The 21,875-nt window shown below is 37.2% G+C and overlaps 1 protein-coding gene across 36 annotated transcripts in view; it reads right to left on the bottom strand.

Moving 5' to 3' along the window:
- Nucleotides 1-21,875, bottom strand: part of DST (dystonin) — a 283,686-nt gene that overhangs the window by 6,021 nt on the left and 255,790 nt on the right. For 22 of the 36 annotated variants that reach the window (XM_015859169.2, XM_032443498.1, XM_032443502.1 and 19 more), the window contains 15 exons: nt 21,688-21,807; nt 17,238-17,407; nt 16,503-16,662; nt 14,933-15,127; nt 13,703-13,831; nt 10,659-10,802; nt 9,584-9,772; nt 8,647-8,776; nt 7,697-7,860; nt 7,239-7,401; nt 6,419-6,573; nt 6,198-6,272; nt 5,529-5,546; nt 2,369-2,486; nt 195-263 (listed from right to left, as the gene is read on the bottom strand). In XM_015859169.2, the coding sequence (XP_015714655.1) occupies nt 195-263; nt 2,369-2,486; nt 5,529-5,546; nt 6,198-6,272; nt 6,419-6,573; nt 7,239-7,401; nt 7,697-7,860; nt 8,647-8,776; nt 9,584-9,772; nt 10,659-10,802; nt 13,703-13,831; nt 14,933-15,127; nt 16,503-16,662; nt 17,238-17,407; nt 21,688-21,807 (1,999 nt within the window). The remainder of the gene's footprint in view (nt 1-194; nt 264-2,368; nt 2,487-5,528; nt 5,547-6,197; nt 6,273-6,418; nt 6,574-7,238; nt 7,402-7,696; nt 7,861-8,646; nt 8,777-9,583; nt 9,773-10,658; nt 10,803-13,702; nt 13,832-14,932; nt 15,128-16,502; nt 16,663-17,237; nt 17,408-21,687; nt 21,808-21,875) is intronic. The other 14 variants (XM_032443500.1, XM_032443495.1, XM_015859199.2 and 11 more) reach the window with 3 other exon arrangements.

The following is a 21,875-nucleotide window of genomic DNA, read 5'->3' as shown; positions in this document are numbered from 1 at the left end:
AAAATTTAGTAATAAAAAAAAAAAAAAAAAAAAAAAAAAAAAAGCTTGTAAAGCACCAGCCCATGTAGTAACACATTAAGCTAAATGTGATGGGTGAGGCATATTAAAAGTTAAACATATATATATATTTAAATGGGAAGGAAATGAAGAGAAAGGAGAAGAGGAGGAGAAGACAAAGAGAGGGATTTGCCAACCTATAGTAGGCTGAGTGGTAATTGAAGAGTTTGATTCCGAACGTAACATTTTACTCCCGTGATGATGAACTAGAAAAAATGACACAGGACATGGGTCACATTAAAGAAAATTGTTAGCAGGAGAAGAAATCAAGTATAGCAGCTGCATATGCAAGGGACTTGGAGCCAAAAGACAGGACTCAGAGCTAAAGCTGTCTTAAAGTGCTCTGAGGTGAGTTCTCAGCGTTCTCCTAAGCAAAAGGAAAAAGCGCTTGGGTAGACTCAACTACAGTCCTAAGTAATACAAGTGTAGTAAAGGTACTTATCTGCTGACATAAAGAAGTAATATAAGGTAAAACTTTTATGTTACTAGGCCACGTATATTTTAATCTGCTTATGACAACAGTTCTCTGAAATGTAGTTTATTTATATGCTCGAGAAGCTCTTGGTCAAAACACAGATTTGCTAGGCCAAATGCTCAAGGAAAAGCCTGAACTTGCACCACAAAGATCATTGTCTGCTTTCATCACTGACTTAAGTCCAATCAAGATTACATACCAATGGACACCTTCCAGCGTCTGGATTATTTTACAGAGATCACTATTCCCTTCTCACTGTGTTGAGTTATACATCTGTGCACGTACATCCCATTAAAAAGGGGCAAAGCATAATAGCAAATACTATAGAAATATGTAAATTACAAGGTTTGTTAAAAAAGAAGGGAAGGAAGGGACAGTGACTGCAGTTCTAAATGTCCTATCTGAAGATAGAATAATAAGGCAGTCATATGTATTAACTAGATATTCCTTATTGTAGCTTTCAGCATCAACTCAACTAGGAATTACAACAGCCCACCCATCAAAAGGCATGAGACAAATGTTTGGTATGTAGTACGATGCTAAGCAATGGATCTATTTTTAATACTGCTGAAAACCTCACAGAAAATAATAAAGGGTTACAATAGGTCTTTTAAAGTCTTATGGATACCTTTCAAGCCTGTGGACCGAAGTCCTCAGGCCAGAGTGGTATTCGCTGTCAGCCCTTACAGGATTCTGTGGTAGCTTCTGTTTTAGCATCCCTGTCTTAGCATGGTGAGTGGTACGAAAACAAGTTGTTCACCCTCTCAGGGTCTATGCTGATCTGTTTAGAAACCCTGGTGCCAAAGCAGAAGTTGCGATAGACACTAGAGCAAAGTCTACAGGACAGTCAATATCTTTCTCTTTACTGCTATGTTTCTCCTTTGAATTCATGCTATTAGAGCACTGACTGTAATTCCACAGAACTCCAGAGAGGTAAATCAGAGTAAATTTAATTCTGCTACTTAAGAAGATAGAATGACCTAGTTAGGCAACATTAGTTAAGTCTGAACACAGTCAACACAATACTCTTTGGAATATTACTATTCTAACTATTCTTTGACTTGCATCTCTTCCACTAACTACATTCTCAAACGACTTCCTTCCTGTCTCCTAATATTCCTTCAGGAATGGTTTGCCAGACAGAGCCTACCTACCTTCCCACTACAGAAGTAGGCAAACTAAGATGCCACAAGTCCCTGAGTACTGATAAAACAATCCATTTGATACAATGCCCTGGAGTATATGGTGATAGAGCACTCCCTGCTCCCTCAGAACACTAAGTTCTCCTGATCACAGCAACTTCTGCTTGCTTTGTACAAGGCTCAGAGTGCTGCAAAGTGGTGCTGAGGAGAATGCCAATGAGAAGACAGGGCTACAAAGGCAGAGACTGAAAGCGTGGGTGCAGCCACTGGAGAGGGAAGTTTTTCTATAGTTGTTATTCTTTTTGATTAAATTGCCATATTTTGATTTATGGCCTTAACATTTCTCTCCTGCTGAGAAGGTTTAATTGGACATATCTTGCGCTATTTCTGCCAAGTCATACAAGCAGCTTACATGCTATAAAACTCTAGTTGGGCTAGGTTCAATTCTGAATTACACCATTCTAACACTGGACAAATTGCGCAGAAGACACCACAGTTAATCTGTACATACATGAGTGCAAGTGTAAAGGATCTTAACTATGAAATTTAAGTTTACAAAAACAGATCATTATGAGACAATAAGTGAGATGCTGTTTACAGAACTGGCATTTTATACATTTCTGTCTTGAGACAATGAATGACACCTGTAACCAAACAACTATCTACACGTCCACTTAGGAATTCTGTTACGTACCCCTGCAAGGATCATTTTTCACTAAGAACTCATCAAGTGCCATCCAGCCACCTCCAACACGAACCATGACTGTACTTCTTAGGATACGAACAAGGCGTAGTTGTTGAGAGTCACCAAACTGAAAAAAAATCAAACAACAGTCTGAGTCTGTCAGTCATTCAGGTACAGTTCAATGCTGATAGCTTAAAAATTAGACATTTTTAAAAGTTTATTTTGATATTTGATTATTAGTAAATGCTAAAACTTATTTATGCAGATTATCAAAGCTGTTAAGATTTCAAATCAGATGCTGCTGAATTAATCCAGAGGAGATGGCAAGATGGTAAGAAAGAATTTCAGATTTAATTTTATGGCTGATTCTTGAATGTCAGATGTCAAATAGGATGCAAAATTAGTAACACGCCATTTAATTGGTTACAATCTGCATATGTACAAATCAGTGAAGGCCTATTTGCATTACTTTATTGTTGAAATCTTACGCATACTCTCTTCTACAAGTTGTTAATGATATCAGCTGAAAGGAAGGCAGTATTGCTTTTAATGATCAGCAAAAGGGCTGGAAATTCACTTTACTATGTGTGCTGCACTGTTCCATCAACTGATTCATTAGACGGATATTTTCAGGTACAGCATCAACACTGCTCCCCTACAGCTAGGTATGTGTGAGGAAGGGAACGTTAAAGGAGCAAGGTGTCATCTTCAGCTATCATAACTATCTTTTATAAACACTTAGAAACTGACAATCCTTTGTCTACACAATGAGGTTCTTCACAATTTGGAGAGGCACAAAAAGCCTGTTTTACACTAACTCTTCTACTGGACAGTTCTTCCCTAGGGCTGATGCCCAGGCCTAAAACGTGCTTGCTCTTTAAGCCCGTATAACAAAATCTGCATGCAGTATTTCAGTTCAAATCTAGATCAAAGAAAAAGCAACCAAAATGTCAACCTCACAATCTCATGAAATCTAACTAGAGGAATTCAGCAGTTGTTGGGTTGTTTTGTTGTTTTTTGTTTGTTTGTTTGTTTGTTTTGTTTTGGTTTTTTTTTTTGTTAATGCCACTAAAATATTTATTTTGACATCAGATCATCAGGCCAAGGGCTCTCACATGCAAACATGCAGAGCAACTACTGAAACCAATAGGAGTCAACTACACATTTTTGGTACAATCTCTGATCCTGGGAGAAAGCTATCTATAGTTCAGCTGTACCTACTTGTTTCAGTAAGGGACTGAAACACTTCAAGTGTAAATCACATAAATATTCTCCCTACTAGTTTATCTATCTCATACTACTTCACCCAAGGAGAGAGAATATGTTTAAAGGAATATTACTTTTAGGAACCAAACAAAGCAAAGTTTGCTGCTTGATAACAGAAAATAATTTGTTATAAATAAGAACATCCAAATGATCATTATTGGTAGGGGCTTTTTAAATCTTAATTCAATAAATGAGACATTAAAAAAAAAATTGTTTACAAATGTAGATTAAAGTTTAAAACGGCATCCAAATTGATGCTGTCTGTTTGTACTGGCTTATTTCTAAAGAGAGTATTTTGAGGGGGTTCCAAAGATCCTGTCTTTCTTCATTTCTTTACCTTCTCCGCTCTTTTCAGCTTAGTTCTTCACTAAGACCCTATCAAGCAACTCTACCATGGGCCAGATACCATATCCTTCAGAAACTGCCTAGGCTGCAGTTAATTCAGGCACTGGGACTTCTGGAGAGTAACAGAGGTGCCTCTCAAGGCATTTTTCCTAACAGCAACTCCATCAACTTCCTTATTAAAACAGCCTGGACACCAACTTTCCTTTCATATTTAGAGCTGTTCCCAATAACTGAAAGTCAGAGGTAAAAAAAACTGAGATAAAAACTGCAAGGAAGTGAAGTTTAATCTACAAAGAATTCTTCTTCTGATAGAAGCCATATAACACCACTGCCACTTGGCCAGCTTGCTGTAGGTGATTTCATTGTGATGCTGTTTAGCACCAGTAGGAGTTGGAGGCTTTTATTTCTGTGAATACAGATGGCAGATAAGAGGATTAACATAATTTCAAATAATCTTTTCAAATCAAGGCACATTCTATATGTGGAAAACATTTTAAAGAACTACTTAGATATATTGCTGGAGGCATGTGGTAAGATTATCCACTGCTCTCTGTTGCTTTCTTCCACACTTCAGCAAGCTTTGTCAATACATTAAAATGCAACTACATTTTTAACATCTCTAGATTTAGTAGTAAGTAGTAAAGTAGCTAATGCCTTTAACACTAGAATATCCAGAATGAATTTTATATATTATTGTCTCTATAGGAACACAAATAAGATCCTTAAGTTAACAGCTACTGTTTGCCGAAGCTATTTCCGTTCTCACCAGGCAATCATGATCTAACAAATTAAGAAGCTGCATATCAGTACATGCCACAGGAGTAGCACCAATTAGTGGCACTGTACAGCATCACTGCAACCTGACTGATTACCTAGCTGACAAAGGTCCAATACATTACAGACTTCTCAGAGCTCAGGTGAAAAAGGGAACAGCATAAGCTGAAACAGCAAGCTTTTTTAGCCAATATCCAACATGTGCATTGAATAATTCACTCTGTTAGTCTACAGCATCAATTAGGTCCAACCATCAATTAGGTTCTTTATCAGTCTGCTTGATTGCGCAGGGGGTTTACTAACAATGAGCATTTTTCACCTTGAGTTGCAATAAATAAATGATATCATTGGATACATGGTTACTGTCATTGATCTTTAGACTGATAGCCTAAAAAACAAAATATAGATTTTGAATCACTCCACTATAAAACTGGTAAGTGATAAAATAATGCTATTCTAAAACTGAAATTTAAAAGCCCATGACTTTGAATACATGAATTCAAGCTGATCATTATCTGGTTCCTTAAAAAGTAATCTCCCTATTGAGGAAGATGGCCAGGAAAAGCAGGTGGGGGGGTTAAAGGGAAGAGATCCTGAGACAAGGAATGCTCCATAGCATTTAAAGAAGCACCACAGCTGACCAGCAATGAAAGCAGCTGAAGATGAAAGGATGGTAAGATGGACTATTGCAAAGCTTAAACCAATATGCGTTAAAGGAAGAAGGGAAAAAAATAAAAAAAAATTAAAAAAAGAAAACTTCATAACACATTGCACTGGTTTATACCTGATTTCCCAGGAAGAACTGATAAGAAATGAAAAATGGAAGAAAGACACGATTAGTTTACAGAAAATTCTCTACATGGCTGTAGAACACATGCAAACTAGCACATCAGACATTCTAAATTCAGTATCTAGTTCGGAGATGAACAGGTAGCTAGCTACCCAAAGACTGAACACTGAAGAAAATTCAAGGCCTTTCTTTCCTTCCCACTGCTGTTTCTGTGGTGTTTTAAAATCAACAAGCACTTTGTAACTCATAGCCAAACACTGCAGCTGAAATTGTTTTTGTTATTGAATCTATGGGTGGCAGATCTTTCTCTACATGATTTTCCTTTTTTTCCAGCAGTTATCTAACATATTTGTTGTACTTCTTCCAAAGAAAAAGTGTGCACCATAAAATGATAAGTGATCAGACACACTTTTGTCAAAGATTTTTGAAGCTTTTAACAATTCCCAATACACTGAAAAGTTTTTGTAGTTTCAGTGAAAAATGCACAGCAGAACTTTCTACACTTTTAGTCTGTAAAAACAACATATAGAACTGAGTTTATAGTAAGAAAATATATAGTTGTCATAAATTTCCTGTAAATTACTATAGTCTTTATCCTTGCAGAACCACGTCACATGAAGATCTTTAAGCTCAGAGAACTAAGATGATCCTTAGGAGACTTACCCTGTACTTGTTATCCCCAATCTGTTCCACTTGAAACCGTTTTGCACATTTACATTTAGCTACTTGTCTTGTAACCTGCAAAAGAACAGCACTGTATGATTACTGCTATTACAGTTCAATAGATTAATATAACTGGTAAACTTTATATAGAAGAGAAAATAAAATTGAAAAATATGATGCCAGTAGAATAGGCTGTTATCCAATTAGAACAGAGAATGTACCTCATCTTCAATTTTGTCGGCATCTGTGAGAGGTTTGTAAGCATCCTTGTTTGGATGAAGAGCTGCTACAAACTCATAATAATCAATATATCCATCACCATCTCTATCAAAAATGTCTGCAACAGCACTCATTTCAAGTCGGCTTGTTGGGAATTCTGAAAGATAAGAATAACAGAAGATAAGTTGGTTTTTCAATGCCATGAATATTGACAAAGCCCTGAGTGGCTTTATCACAAATCTTAAAGCATTTTCAGGCACTAGGCGACAATGCACATAAAAAAAGACCAGAGATGTTCAAAAAATTATAGGAATCATTCTGAAAAAAAGACCAGATCACCAATGTTACCCAGATAAAAATGAATATGACAACGATATCAAGGCATGTATTGAATAGAGAAACAGAAAACGGTGCACAGATTAGACTATGCACTCTAACATTTTAACCTTCAAAGTACATAGAATACCACAGATTAACAAGACAGATTGTTCGCAAGGAAAGGTCAAGCAAGAATTTCAATGCTAATTAAATTAGGAATGCAAGGCCTTCCCATATCAGAAACATGCATGGTGTTTTGTAAAATCCTTCCTTAGAACAAGTTCACCACAACAAATAGTCAACTCATACAGAGATTTACTATGAAATGGTCAAAGAAAATTCGAGGATGGTGAACTCAAATAATGAGCATTTAGCAGTAGCAAGTTGGTATGAACTCAGTTAAATGAGTAGGCAATTTAACAGCTTGGTAGTAACTCTTACAGACCGTAAGACTTAATGAGACACCTCTTCTATGTTCATCATTAAGGTAACTTCAAAACTTACTTGAAGAAAGGATTCCATCAATAAACTCCTGCCTTGTTATTTTTCCATCCTGATCTTTATCAATCCTCCTGAAGAAGTCCATTACACGAGACTTCTTATGGTTCATCCATCGCATATATTTTTTCCTCCAAATATCAAAATCAAAGTTGGCAAATTCTCTCAGCTTAATCAAGAACAGAGAAAGAATATTTTTCAGTTGAAATCAGTAGATCCAGAAAATCAAGAAGAGATATCATCTGCATTCCTTTAAATAGTTTGTTCTTTAAAATGTTAACTCAGATCCTCAAGAATCCATCTCCTCACATTTAAAATGTAAATGAATACTTTCAAAGCACACTGTGGTGTTTCCAGTTAGCTGTATCATACAACAAACAGAGAGTTTACAGCATACCCAATTTAACCCTGCTTAAGCAAAATCATGCAAAGAGTAAATGTACTCCATGCAGTCTATTGCTGACCTCTTCAAGTCTGTCCAAAGCATCATTGAGTTTTCTTCTTCTTTCCAAGGCCAGAAGCCAGACTTGCTGCCATTTGCTGACTAAAAGGTTTACTCGTGGATTCTTGGTTTCGATTTGTGCCTGGGCTGCTGATGGATATAAGCCTGGTGTGGGAGAACGCTTTCCTGTTCAAACACAATAAAATGCGTAAATCTTACCCAGTTCAAACAAAACAAACGTACACACAAAGGGTACTTAACCACTCCTTGCCATGAGTAATGAGCTTAAATCCTGATATTATTTCAACTAGTAAGGTTTTTATTTTATTTCCACTTTTTTATCACTGTTAGTGAAGGACCACATGGTGATTTAAGAATTCAATCCTTCTCTAGCCCAAAGAAGCCAGTAGTGTCCACATTAGTGCAACTTCACAGATTATATCAAATCTCTGCAAGTTTCTGATAGAGAGTTAAGAAGTAATCAACCTAATTTATGACCCCTTACACTGGGTAAATACATCTAGAATACAATACACAGAATACTTAAAATTCACTTTCCACTCAACTTTACAGAACATGCGATTTCTACCTGGATCCATACAGTTTTTTGGACATTAAGAGCAAAATTTTGTCTCAACACCTTTACTTAAAACAAATTGCACTTTCAAATAATTGTAGGTTGGCAGAAACACAGCTCACACCCTCTTGGAAGTTCAGTAGCACTGGAACATCTGTAAACTATCAGAGTAAATATTCAGGAAGCGTGGGTCAAAACTTAAAAACGGAAGCCTGCTATAGGAAGTTACGTCATGATGAAAAAACACAGGAGATTTAAACAAATCAACAAGAGAGAACTTCACCCTATTTCACTGGACTGCTGTGCTGCTCATCAAACTTAATAGGTTATTAGTAATCAGTTATCTTCATAGAGCAGTGGTGTGTATGACCTACCAAAAACACTTCATTACTTACTTCCTGCTCTCCCCTTATCAAGGACAGGAATATGAGATTGTACAGGAGTGGGTTCAAGTGCCTTCCTCTTATAGGTCTTTGTAACTTTATCCACATCAGGTTGTTTTCTGGTCATTTCCTCCATGAATGTCTGCAATTGGATAGAGGTGGTTTTAATTAACACTACAGAAAAGAGACATTGAGAATATAAGACTCATACTCATACAGTGGCAAAACACACTGAAGTTACAAGAACAGCACAGAAAGACTATAAAAATAACAGTCTCACAGAACAGAATGAGATAAAATAGAGGCTTCCATATGTAAAAAACAAAACAAAACAAAAAACAAACAAAACCAAAAATGAAAAAACAAATAAACCCCCACAAAACAGAAGCATAAGCTCTTAGGACCACTATGGCCAGGCTCTTAAAGGAAGTCTAAATCTGAAAACAGTTTATGAAACATCTTTATGCCTTCGGTGAGGAGTTGCACTATCAGACTTTCGACTTAAGTGTTCTTTACCATCCCGAGAACATCTCAGAAACAACACAGCACTGGTGTGTATGCTGAGGTAAGCTTAGAAGCATTCACTGCACCTGTAGCTCCCTCTGGCTCTTCACAAACATTTTTTAGATAACCATCAGTAAAGCCAAACAGCAACACTAATACTATCACCTATTTCACGTGGTTATTATCACCCTTGTTTCTAGGAGGAGTTATAGGTATGCTCCTGGAAAGGTATAGCACTAAATTTTTATTGATTTTTTTTTCCTAACTACATTGAATAAACTGAAGGCATGCCATATACACAGTAAAGGCTCAAATAACCATCTGAAAAATGTTCCAGAGCTTAAGAGAAAATAGCTAAAAGACTGACACTTGATTACAAAGCCTAGCTGAAATGTGAGCATCTGTTTGAACGTGTAGGACATACGTGACACTTAGCACGCCTTACCTGATGTTCAGCTATAAGTGCTTTAACTTCCTCAATCTCCTGGGGGATAACCTCTTTATCTTTTTCAGTAAGTGTGGTCTCTGCCCACTGCAACCAGGACAGCAAGGCTTCCAGCAATTCCTGATTAGCAATAAGTCCAGCCAGAGCTCCTGCCAGTCTCTGTTGATGTTGTTTGGCCCAAGCTAACACCTTGATAAAAGAACCAACACATCAATATATGCAAATCTGAAATTCTTCAAGACATATTTAGAATTGTCCTGCTAACTGTAAACAGCTTTTGCCGAGCCCTATTTATATTGAATATCAAAGGTGCAAGATGTAGTGGCCAAGGACTGACTGCACTGGGCACTAACTGGAACTTCCAGTTCAACCACATTTTTTTCACAGACACTCAGGATTATATACTTTTAAATGCAGGAAACAACACTGTTGAGCAAGAGACTAAAAACCCGATCAGACCATACATCTAAATTGGTAAATCATACAGGATATGGGGCCTGTCTTTTTCTTGGACACTCCTGAAGCCATAATTGGTGAACACTACTATTTGTTTTTCTTTAAACTTCATATACACCCCAAAAATACTTTAGCATTTTTACACTAAATTTTTTACATAGTGTAAAATACATTTTACACTACTCAGATACACGCTCTGAGACTCATTTGAAGTTACTTGAATCATTTAGAAACCGCCTTGATTAATTACATGTTGCACTTAAATCCTTTGTAACACAATTAGAAAAATGCTTCAAGTTTGCCTTGTATTTTTCTCTAAGTTTTACATTTGTATCCCTAGAAACTATTAACTTTCCTCACATGAGAAAAGTCAGGCACTATTTCCTTTAATACATACAAACAAAGAAGCCTGACCATCTGCTTTAGTTCTCAAAGTCCTCTAAGTTTTAAAATAAAACCTAGGGAAGCATGGTATTCACATTCATCACTGTGGATATTTTAAATGTTTAGTTCTTAACAGCTGGAACATTTCCTCTCGGTAGAACTACTATGTTAGTTGTCATCTGTGTTCCAATCAAAGATGAACTGTTGCAAGGAAGATGACTTGAGATATACTGACCTCTTCAAACCTTGCTCTGATAATTGTTATCCAGTGCTTAATGGTGGTGATGGAGTCTGGATGGCAGATAGCCAGGATAGCTTCTCCCATACCTGTTGCTTTGTTCAGTTCTGCTTTTTTCTCTTCCAGTTTCTTCATGAACTCCTAAATCAGAAATAGCAATTTCAATTAGATGTTGGCAAAAGTTGAAAGAGAAATCTGAATAATTTTTGCATGACCTGAAATGTCACGAGCCTCTGGATCAATCAAAGTCTAAACAGATTCAACTGGCTATAGGGAAAAAAAAAAGGTTTTGTTTGTCTTAAAATAGTTAATAATCTTCCAAAAAACTACTCCACATAAAGTACTAAATGAAGCTTTAAAATCTTTACCCTAGCATGTGGCGTCCATACAGCCCACCACGCTGTAAGTACTGGAAATGCACATGCCCTTATTCAAAAGGAAAGAAAATCATGCCATTTTAGCAGTGTTGTAGATCAGGCATGCAACGGTTAGAATCATTACTGGCAACATTTCAGAAGACTTCGCTTGTCTGTCAGTTACAGTAATTCTTCATAATAAACTATCAGGCTCCTAACAGAGGCTGGAGATGTCCAACTATAATTACATGCTCAGACAAGATGACAGAGGGCTTCAGGAGCAGCTATACTAAACTAACACAAACATGAAACTTCAGCAGCTGAGGGGGAGACACAGAGAGAACAGAAACAGAGACTGCTAATTAAGCAGCTGTTTTCAGAGGTTCCGCCATGTGGGAAAAGTTGTCTAAAACCAAAAGGATGTTTACAGCTTTGAGCATCTAAGTTCATAGCCACTGATGTTCCTAGGGAGTCTGGCAGAAGAAAGGGTGGCATGACTGGAACTGAACTGAGAGGGGAAAGCCAGAAACATAAACTTTTCCCATTTGTTCTATATTTCACTTATTGGACTTTCGTGGTTTTTTTGTTTGTTTGGTTTTTTTTTGTTTGTTTGTTTGTTTTTTAATTATTTCATGGGTTTTACAATTCTGCCCATTTTTTTCTGTCTACATATGTCTACAGCTTGTGTGAATTGGTATGTCTTTGTGAGATGAAAGCTGTCAACATCTCCCAGTGTGTAGTGGAATCGGGGTTTTGTTGGTGGTGGCTTTTTTAATACTTTATGATCCCTAATAGAGCTACAAAACAGAATCATGCCTCTGAAAATTCAACTCTTCTTCTCGCCCTCCTCTAAGGTTTATCTTAGATTCCGAAAATTAAATATCAGCCAAGTCAGATCTTAGACAAAATGTGTGAAGACATGTTCTACAGCTCATAACTACATTATTCTGTGCCTCTACAAATTAAATATGAAGATACTATGAAATGAAAGTAAGAAAAAAAATGTCTATTGTACCTTGTTCTAAATCTCTGGAGTAGGTAGGCTGTGCATATACTGGGATTCATTACTAATTATTTTTAACTATAGTTTAATGACAGATTTTAAGACTCAGTCATGACAGCAGACCCCTCATAAGACCCTACCAGTTCCTATAATATTACAGCTCAAAATGGTTTTGGTAAAGTTGAGGTGGGCTACAGTGGCCAGGGTGGGCTGCCACGACAGATACAAGAGCCAGGAGGAAAACAAGCAATGACAATGTTTGTTTCCTTTGCCCAGCTTTTGATCTCACAATCTAGATCTGCAATACACTGCAGTACACTGAGCTTTCCCTGCTAAAGGATCCTAACTGTATTGAACTCTGTGGCAGTCCAGTGATATGGATGCACTTACAAGGGAGGAGATGGGATGTTTCTTATTAACTAATGTAGCATATCAACCCACTACATCTTTCAGTTCTGGGAGACAAGTGATGGAAACCTCACTTTCTGAGATAATTAGAATTCATTAAATCATTTGCAGTGTTCAAGAAAAAAAAAAAACAAAAAACAAAAAAAAACCAAAACACCTAAATAACAGGACTTAAAGATGGATCATTTGGACAAAATAAGAAGGCGACTTTCATCGTGTATCTGGATACAGGGGCATCAAATGTCTGTATTTCCAGTATTTGGCCTTTAAAAAGAAAACTGTGGTGGCAGAATATCTTCTAAAGTCTACTCAACAATTTTAAACATAATTTAGCAAATTTAAACATCTAACACCAAGGTTGCTTGTGAGTGCTCTCTGTGCTACTATTCCCAAATTCAATTTAATCAAGATGATTTTCCTCTACTTTAACTCTGTACATTTTGTTGTAACTTTCTTCAGGGTAGTAACAAACAAATGTACTATAATTTATACTACAACAGCATCAGCAATTTTATTTTTACATTACATTCTTCATACTACTGCCACTGCACTTAAAAGTAGGTCTGCATGAGCCTAAACATGCTTGTATGCAAACTCCTGGTTAAAGAGGGAAAATAGGAGCTTTAATTTTTTTAGTTAGGCTCTTGACCTACCTATTGCCCCATTTCACTACTGAAAAATCAGTTTGGTGACTTGTAATCTAGTATTTGCTATACCAATGGCACTGCAGTACTTCAGTACCTAATGCACATGAAACATGAAGAATGCTGTTCCACCATAACAGAAAGTTAAGGCATGACAACATTGTTCTGCTGACATTTACAAATGACCTTGAAAGTATATGGTGGTTAGCTCAGTGATGCTAAGATGACACACTTTTGTTATTTTAACTGCCTGTGTAATAACTGTCAGATAATATTCCAGCATATATTAATCTGTCTCTAAATGTTTACAGCAACTTTCTACTTGCCCACTGTTTTCTTAGTAAGCCAAAATGACTCAAACAGCAACTTACCATAAGTACGGTTACAAAACTGTCAAATTCATTGAATGTGTAACTTCTACATAGAAACAGTCACAAAAACAAATCCTGGATGCTGAATAGAATCATAGAATAACCCAAATTGGAAGGGATGATAAGGATTCTCAAGCCTAGCTCCTGGCTCCACACAGAATGTAATTATTCCATGAGATTGACTTTGCCTCCTTGCCTCTAATTTTCCTTCTAACAGATCTCTTAGAACAAAGAGGACCCTCTTCACTTTCTTGCTTACCCTGTGCTGATCTATCAGCGTACGCAAAGCCTCTTCATCATCTGGAAGGACGCCGTGGAAACGAAGAGCCTGCTCTGCCTCTGCCAGCCACTCCAAAAGGACATGAACAACGGAGTGGAATTCCTCTGCCTGTTACAATACAAAAAGTCACGGTCACTGATGAGGGGACCTGACAGACACACTGCAGCTTACACAAGCAGACTGAACCCAGATCTGGGGCCATTAATCATGCAGCAGTACTGGCACATTAACTTTCCATTAAAAAGTCAATGATATACAGTACTACATTTTCATAACCGTAAAAATATCTCATGCTTCCAAAAAATTATAGGAAGCCTAAAAGCCCGGTCATGCTTTTAGCTGTCTGATTTATAGTGTATTTGCAGTTTAGTTGAGAATGTCATGCCTTTATGCTGACAAATTACACAGGAGGTGCTCTCGTGGACCAGCTGGAGAAATGAGAACTGTCTTTTCTGCACAGCCTAAATTACTGGTTAAGCAAAATTAACTGAAAGGCCATTGGTGACTGACCTTTTCACGACTGGAAAAAAAAGAAAATTCCACCTTTAGGCACAGCCACATTCAGACATATTTAGCGTTTGAAGTAACTCAGAATTGTTTCCTACTGAGAGACCAAAGATCTGGATGAACACAGCACCCTGGGAATAGCAGGACAGAAATTTTATAGACAGTAGATATACTGCTATTGCTAGAGCTCCAAACAAGCATCAGCCCAAAATGGTACACCTTCATAGTTGGTCACTGTACCTAAGTTTTACAATCAATACAAATGGACCTATTAATTCATGACTGGTACCAGCCAGTGCTGACATGCATAGTCTGTATTAGTTCCTGAGTGTACACAGTAATGTATTTTGAGTCAATGTAAATATGATTATGATCTCCAGCTTCCCAAAATGGGAGTACAGTTCCTAAACACTCTTCATGCTCACCTGTAACTTCAGTAATTTCCTTAGATGATAACGTATTTGAAACATCTGATTAGTATTTGTCGTATAGCAACAATGCTAAGAGACGCCATTTAAATATTGTGGCAAAGTGACAAAGAAAAGGTAAAGTGTGTGAACAAGAAAAGGAATATTTCCAAAGAAAATTAAATGAAATTTAATGACATAAAGTGAAAATAAAATAAATTTTTTGTCAACTAGTCTATATACCATCTCCTCTACTTCTCACATAGGACATGTGGCATCAGTATCACTCTTTTACCTGTCGGAGAGCCTGTTCAAGTCGTGTTTGCTTGGATACTGACAGGGCACAAACTGTCTCCCAGCGGTTGCTCAGCTCCTGCAGCTGTACCTTGACCCAGGAGGTGTCATCCCGGCTGCCCTCTATAAGCTCTCTGGCAGAGCGCTTCAGAGCCTGAACACTGCTCGTTCTTTTTCCCAGCTCCTTCTGGAAAACCTATGTATAACCAAATATGTTTGACATGTTTAATTCACTAAGGCATAATAACACAAAGAATAACAAAAAAAAAAACTGGTTATAAGAAGAAATCAAAATATGAATTTAGTTCAGTCCAAGTTAACTGAAAATGATGCAAAACACACAAGTTCCACTCATTAGATTTCATATGAAGATACTTACACTCTATCCTAGCAAGACTGGAATATAGTAGGGAAATGTCAGGCAGATCCTGAGAACACCCCCCATCCTGATGCAATGTATGGGGACCACAGCAAACTTACCACACTGGCTTTAATGTGCCACAGCATGAGAAGATCAGATAAACATTAACAATCAAGGAGAAGGTTTAAATCCATAAACCTAAAACTGAAATCTGGGGGTCTGGCTGTAGATCTTATTACATATTCATATATTTATAAGAGGCTACTTTCACATTTGTGGGAAGAACGGGCTCCATTTACATGAAGAAAAACCTCCTAAAAGAAAATATGGTAACCACTGCATATCATGCAGCTGATTATGACACAGTTTTGATACGCAATGGGACTTCAGAAGCAATCTGAGCACAATTTGGGCTAATTTTTAGCAATAACTTCTGTTTCTGAATACTTTTCTCCGAGAGTGACAAAGCCTTCTTCTCACCAAGCAGGCTCTGGATACTTGTAGAAGAGCCATCTCTGATGTGTGCAGACTTCACAATACTAGAAACTTCATCAGCTGTTCCCTCTGACATACTGAACTGCAACCGCAGTCCAGAGGCACAGTCCTAGATCCCATTCTTGCTCCCATCCCCAAGAACTCCTGATTGAAAAAAATACTGCAGCTAGTGTAGGTTTCCTGAGCCTTAGACTAGCTGTGTAACTCTACATGATTTAAGCATTGCAACTGCTCTTCTCCATGAATTTACAGCAGCTCTGTAGGGCTGAAATATTCAGTGCTTTCCTTCTTTATAATGGCTGCTGTAGTCTCAGCAACAGCACTAGACATTTGGTTAGCAGATGTACTGAATAAAATCCTGTATTTTCCTCCACAAAAGTTTCCCAGTAAAATCAGTTTTGACACCTCTCCCCATATACACACATTTATAAATGCAAATTTGTGATTTTTGACATGAAACTCAGATACACAAGAGAGCAGCATTAAATCAAATATCTGGCACATAATTGGTGCCAATTACTTATTAGCAGTTGTGTTGGGGTTTTTTTTCTGCCAAATCTGTTTTATAGCATTTTCCATTGTCAACAACATGTTGATGTTATCAAAACATTCCATGCTTCTAAAATTACAGAATAGCCAAATAATGAGATAGCACTAAAATACCACATTTACAAGCAGTCTAGCAATTAAAAAAGATGAAAGTTTTTGGAATTACCTTGTGATTGTCAATCAGGTTCATCACTAAATCAATGTCTCCATGCACTGGCTGATCTTCTGCTAGCTGAGGTTCAATTTTGTATAACCAATCAATGAGAGCTTGTAGAGCATCAGTAAATTGTCCTGAAAATAACAGGGCTTCCTCCAGTTTATTTTGTCTGGGGAAGTGAAATGAGCACAAGAAGAAGAATAAATTTAGTTAAAAATGATTCATTCTAAGAAAATGCACTTAAGAAAATATCTTCAGCATTAAGTGGTAACAACCAAGAACTTTAAACCAGTGTTTTCCATTTGAAAAAGTTGGGGGAATAATAATAATAATAATAATAAATAAAGCTGGAATTCACATTGGGATGAACATGATTCTTTTCTGAGCTCTGAACAGTCACAAACAGAGTACATGTTTTGCCATCTTTGGAGTAGGTAACCTTCTTCTTCCTTCCCTATGCTACTCTCAGACACAGTGACTCCTGGGGGAGACATGGGAGACTCCACTCAAGTAGCAATTTACCCATGAAGTTAACTGGGCAATCCAGTCTATTTGCATAGACCAGCACAAAGCACATTCTCCAAATAGATGAGGGCTGCTGCTCTGTCCCTCCCACCCAGTCTTAAATTACAAAACAAGCCACTCTGGTTTTACTTCTGCACAACAGAAGCCAAAACAGAAGTCAGAAGAACTCTCATAAGCCTTTTTCTCAGCTGTTGAATAATTGGATTGGTCTTCTTTTACCTTTCTACTGATTTTCCACAAATTGTGTCCCACTTATCCCTTAGTTCACTCAGCATGTCATCAAGCTTCAAATTGTCATCAGCTAAAGTGGTTTTCTCTTTCAAGGAGCGTCCAGTCCTGTTTGTGGTATCATACACAGAATGTTTGGCACCAAGAGATTTCTGGAATTCCTACGAACATGGAAGAAAAAGAAAAACCTACATTGCATCAAATGCTTACAGACCACAGTTAACTAATCTTCGTCCAATTATTTGCAATGTAATTAGTTAATGTTGTGGCAAGATTTTAAGTATACTGTAATTATTTTTTAGTTTGTTAGTATAGATGAAGTCATGGAACTTGGCACTAACAGAGGCAGTGCCTTTTATCCCTCTCTGGGAACAGAAGCAGTTCTACATCTACAGGAAGAACTTGGGAAATTATTCTTCAGTGAGTGATGATTCCCATCCTACCTTAGTTTCTAAATCCTACAGTTCAGGCAGAGGCTGTCCAGGAAACAGAAAAATGTGAAAGGACTACTAGTTTGGGAGCCATTAAACCAAATGCTCTTTACACTATATTTTAAGATTTCAATCTAGTGTAGAGCAACTCCAGAGGCTACAAAGATCACTTTTATTTTAAAGTCACTATGGTCAAAATGAGGGACTTCCATCCATGAGCATTTAACCCTCTTAAGACTGAAACCTGCTACAATAAGCAAGAATTGTGTGCCAAAAATATACAGATTTCAGTATGAGAAGCAGCCAGATGACATTCCAATAAACACAGACAAAAGTAACAATAGCAAAAAGGTTACTGTAATCCAGGCACTCTGGAAGATAAAGGCAACACTGCAGCTGCCTGCCCACACTGACAACTCCCTTGGCAAGTAGCTTCTGGAAGCTTTGCATAGAACAGAGGAACACACTGTAATAGAACTCATCTTGATATAGCAGAGATGTAAACAGAATTACAGGGTAAATAATTAAATAAATGAGCACTGCCAAAGGATAAAATCAGTGCTGCACAGCAGCTTTTGAATGATAGCAGTGCTTAAAGTGTTTCATTTTGTATCTCCATGAACTACTAGTAGAAAAAAAGTTAAATAAAATAAGAAATAATAATAATAATAATAAAAAGTCTCGTATATCCAGAATTGAATATTTTGCCAGCAACAAATACCAGAAAATACCTGTCAAAAAACAGTCTTTGCTCATTGTTTGCTGAAATGGGAGTTTCAGTTGTCTCTTAGAGCAATATTTAATATAATAAAATCCATCATGGAAATAATTACCAGTTAAAACTCATAATTCTTCAGGGCACGTAAAAACTGCAAAGATTCTACACGGCCACCGCCAGCACATGCATGACTGCTCAGCTCTGGCTTGCAAGCTGCTCCCAGCTGCTGTGCACCAGTCTGGGCCCTGGTAGCTTACGACTCTTTCACCAACTTTCCCATGTGTTCACAGTCATTAACATTTTTCAGATGGGAATCGATGTCAGGTGGAGTGGAAGCATGCATAAAGTAAAAAGAAGTAGGCATTGGGTTGTGCCATAGTCTTAGTCCGCTAACTCCACTTAAGGTGAATCAAAGTTCCTGATATTTCGCATTGCATTGTCCCAGTTTTCTGGTTATTTTAGGAATCAGAGAAAACTAAAGATCAGAAATTGCTCAGAACAAAAAAAAAATAGCTTTGTAATTGAGTGTTCCCTTACTGTTCTTCCATTTTCCTCAAATAAAGCAAGGAATCATGTTTAAGTAAGAATACAAATGCCACTGTCAACCTCAAACTACAATAAAAATAAAAATCCTTTTCAAAATGAGAATTACCAGGAAGTTCCATCTACACAAATAGCACATCATATGTCCATGCTCCTGTTGATTTGATGACATTTATTAACTACAGAAAGCTATACGCACGTTTCTTAATGCACACAAAGAAATTGCTGTCAGAGGAAGATCATGCATTAAAATAAAGATTTAAAAGTGAACAAAAGGTTGCAGTCAATTCATTCTTTGAGAGACTGTACACTGCACTAAGTCTAATTTCATTTGATATCACAGAGGCATAACTGAGAGTACATTTTGGTTTAAGGTATTTCACAGCTGCCAAGATCAGACTGGTAACACAAATGAAATCTCAGTAACTAATTATTTACCTTCCTTCTAAAGAAGACAGGAGCACGCACTTAAAATTACTTAGGTTCACATAAATGTATTCTAAGAAACATCCAGCATTAGCACAGAAATGGAATGGGTGAACTACTAAGGGTTTTTCCACTCCTGACTTCTAAAAATGAGAAAAAAAACTGCTGATAAACAGACTATGAATAACCCTCCAAAAGTCCCTGGCAATGCACTGGATGTAAGTGAGACAGAAAACATTTTCTTGGCTTTTCTCTTTCAGGGCCTTTTTTTGGCAGTAACAACTGGCAAGGAGTGAGTCCAAATCATTGCTTACAGCACACAGAGCACACATTTAGTTCAGATAGTAAAATCGCTAACTAAATGGAGCAAGGAAACCTTCAAGGTTGGACAGAAAAGACAAAGACTGACAAAACGGGTATATGTGGGAGTGGAAGGAAAAGACTCAAAATACAAGGAAGGACGTTGCAGTGTTGGGAGGTTTGGCAGCTCATTAAAAAACAATCGAGTTGATTTCTTGGCAAGGGGGGGAGGGGGTTGTTTGAAGTTTGAAGTCACAAAGTTCACCAGTCTCCCTCTCTTATACACATTCATCTTTTTCCTCCAAAATACCAGCTTCAATCTTAACGTCCCCATGCCACATTCTTGCCCACTCTTTATTAAAGGATTCAAGAACTTAAGTAGCTGTTCTGCAGGCATTTAGCGCATAAAGGAGCTGTAGAAAATCTGTCATTGAGGGAACTGATGAATCTCCCAGTCTGCATGAGGAAGTTTGGACTCATAAAATGTGCTGCTGTGCATATAAAAGACAAGTAGGATATGAAGGTTAAAACTTCTGAAGAATGGAGAATAGAAAGGCAGAATGTCAAACCCCAGGACCTCAAAGGACCTCAAAGCAAAGTCAGGATGTGTTGACATGAGGAGTTTGAACTTTTTATAAAGAAAAAAGAAAGTAACAGAGGGATTAAAATATTGATAAAGTCAGAGAACAGAAGAAAGATGATCCTAAACAAAAAACCTTTCTAAGTCCTCAGAATCGACTTCAATTTCTGGCAACAATGACCCCAGAACAAACTAGAACTGTGGATTTAGCACAACAGAATGTTAATGCACGTTTTATCTAAAAGTTTTAACACCAAACAGAGGTAAAGCTATTTTTGCTTGGCCAACTGCCAGCTCTTTTACACTGAAGTAGAACATTATCCTGTTTGATAAACAATACTTAAATCATAATAAAAATGGAAATGATAAAAATACGAAGTAGACTGATGCATTAACCACTCATGCAGGGCTAAAACTTGCCAGAGGTAAAAACAATCACCAGAAACTACACAGAGGGGGAGAGATGAGATGCAAAACTTTGGGTATATTCTGCAGAATGAAATAGTACCGTAAGAAGTTGAACACTAAAGTCAATATGAGAAGTAGAAGCAAATGTATGCCAAAATCGAAAAAGAAATAAATAATCTTTCAACACTTTGTCTCTGATGAAACTGCTCCAAGATAAATCTTTAGATACAGCTTGTCCCTGAAGATTCAATCAGTCACCCACACTATCCTCACTAATACATCATTCAAAGCTGTTTACAAAAGTAAAAATGAAGTAGACTTCCTCCATCCTTCATTTTGTTCTGGCTGATGTAACTGTAGAGCTCCCTTCAACGTCACATCAACTTTATTTATTTGAAAAGCCATGTTAACAAAGGAGATTTCTACATTTTCTCCTGTAGTAGCTGGGTTCATGGAAATGCACACCTGAAATTTTGAAGCCTATGCAGAGAAATCACCTTTTCTACTAATACTAGATGTGTCTATAATGTGTCAACCGTACTTTCTTGGGACTTCCATTAATAATTCCACTTGACTTAAAAAGCAACCCCCAGTGAGAATACCAATTATTTTTCATCCTTGAGGTAATCCTCTACTATTACAAGGAAAATTCCAAACAAAGTAACTGGATGGCAAATTTGTGCTGTAAAGACTGGGAAAAAAAAAAAAAGAGAGAGAGATTCCTGATTCCTTCTCTGATAAAATTTTACCTTTATTTTTCCTTGTTTTCTTTCTTTTTTATTTTTTAATAAAAAGTTTCCATGGTGCTGTATCATTATGTCTTTTCTAATCAAAATTAATCATTCCACCACAGATCAGGTTCTTCGAAAAGCATTTTTTGGACTCCTCGCCTGTAGCACACCATTTAGTTTGATGCCAATAACAATTTCATTGCAGTGAGTCCAGAAGTCCACCTCCTTTGCTAACTGTATGCAGTACAAGGCTGACAGACCTACATTTAACTGGGCATTTTGCATTTCAGCAGTCATGGCTCACCTTATGCTGTGCAAGCTGCATCTTTATTTTGTCAGGGTCATTCGCAATTTCAAGATCTGAGTCCAAAGATTTCTCTGATTCTTCCAGCCACTCCATAAGTTTGTGCCAGGCTTCATGGAACTGTGGGAAAGTGAGATTTGCATAGAGTTAGAAACACACTGATGCTTAAAACATTCCACAAACATTAA

Source organism: Coturnix japonica, chromosome 3 (assembly GCF_001577835.2).
Source record: "Coturnix japonica isolate 7356 chromosome 3, Coturnix japonica 2.1, whole genome shotgun sequence".
NCBI classification, from domain to species: Eukaryota; Metazoa; Chordata; class Aves; order Galliformes; family Phasianidae; genus Coturnix; species Coturnix japonica.
The sequence above is the reverse complement of the archived record's forward strand: the minus strand, read 5'-3'. Positions and strand labels throughout refer to the sequence as shown.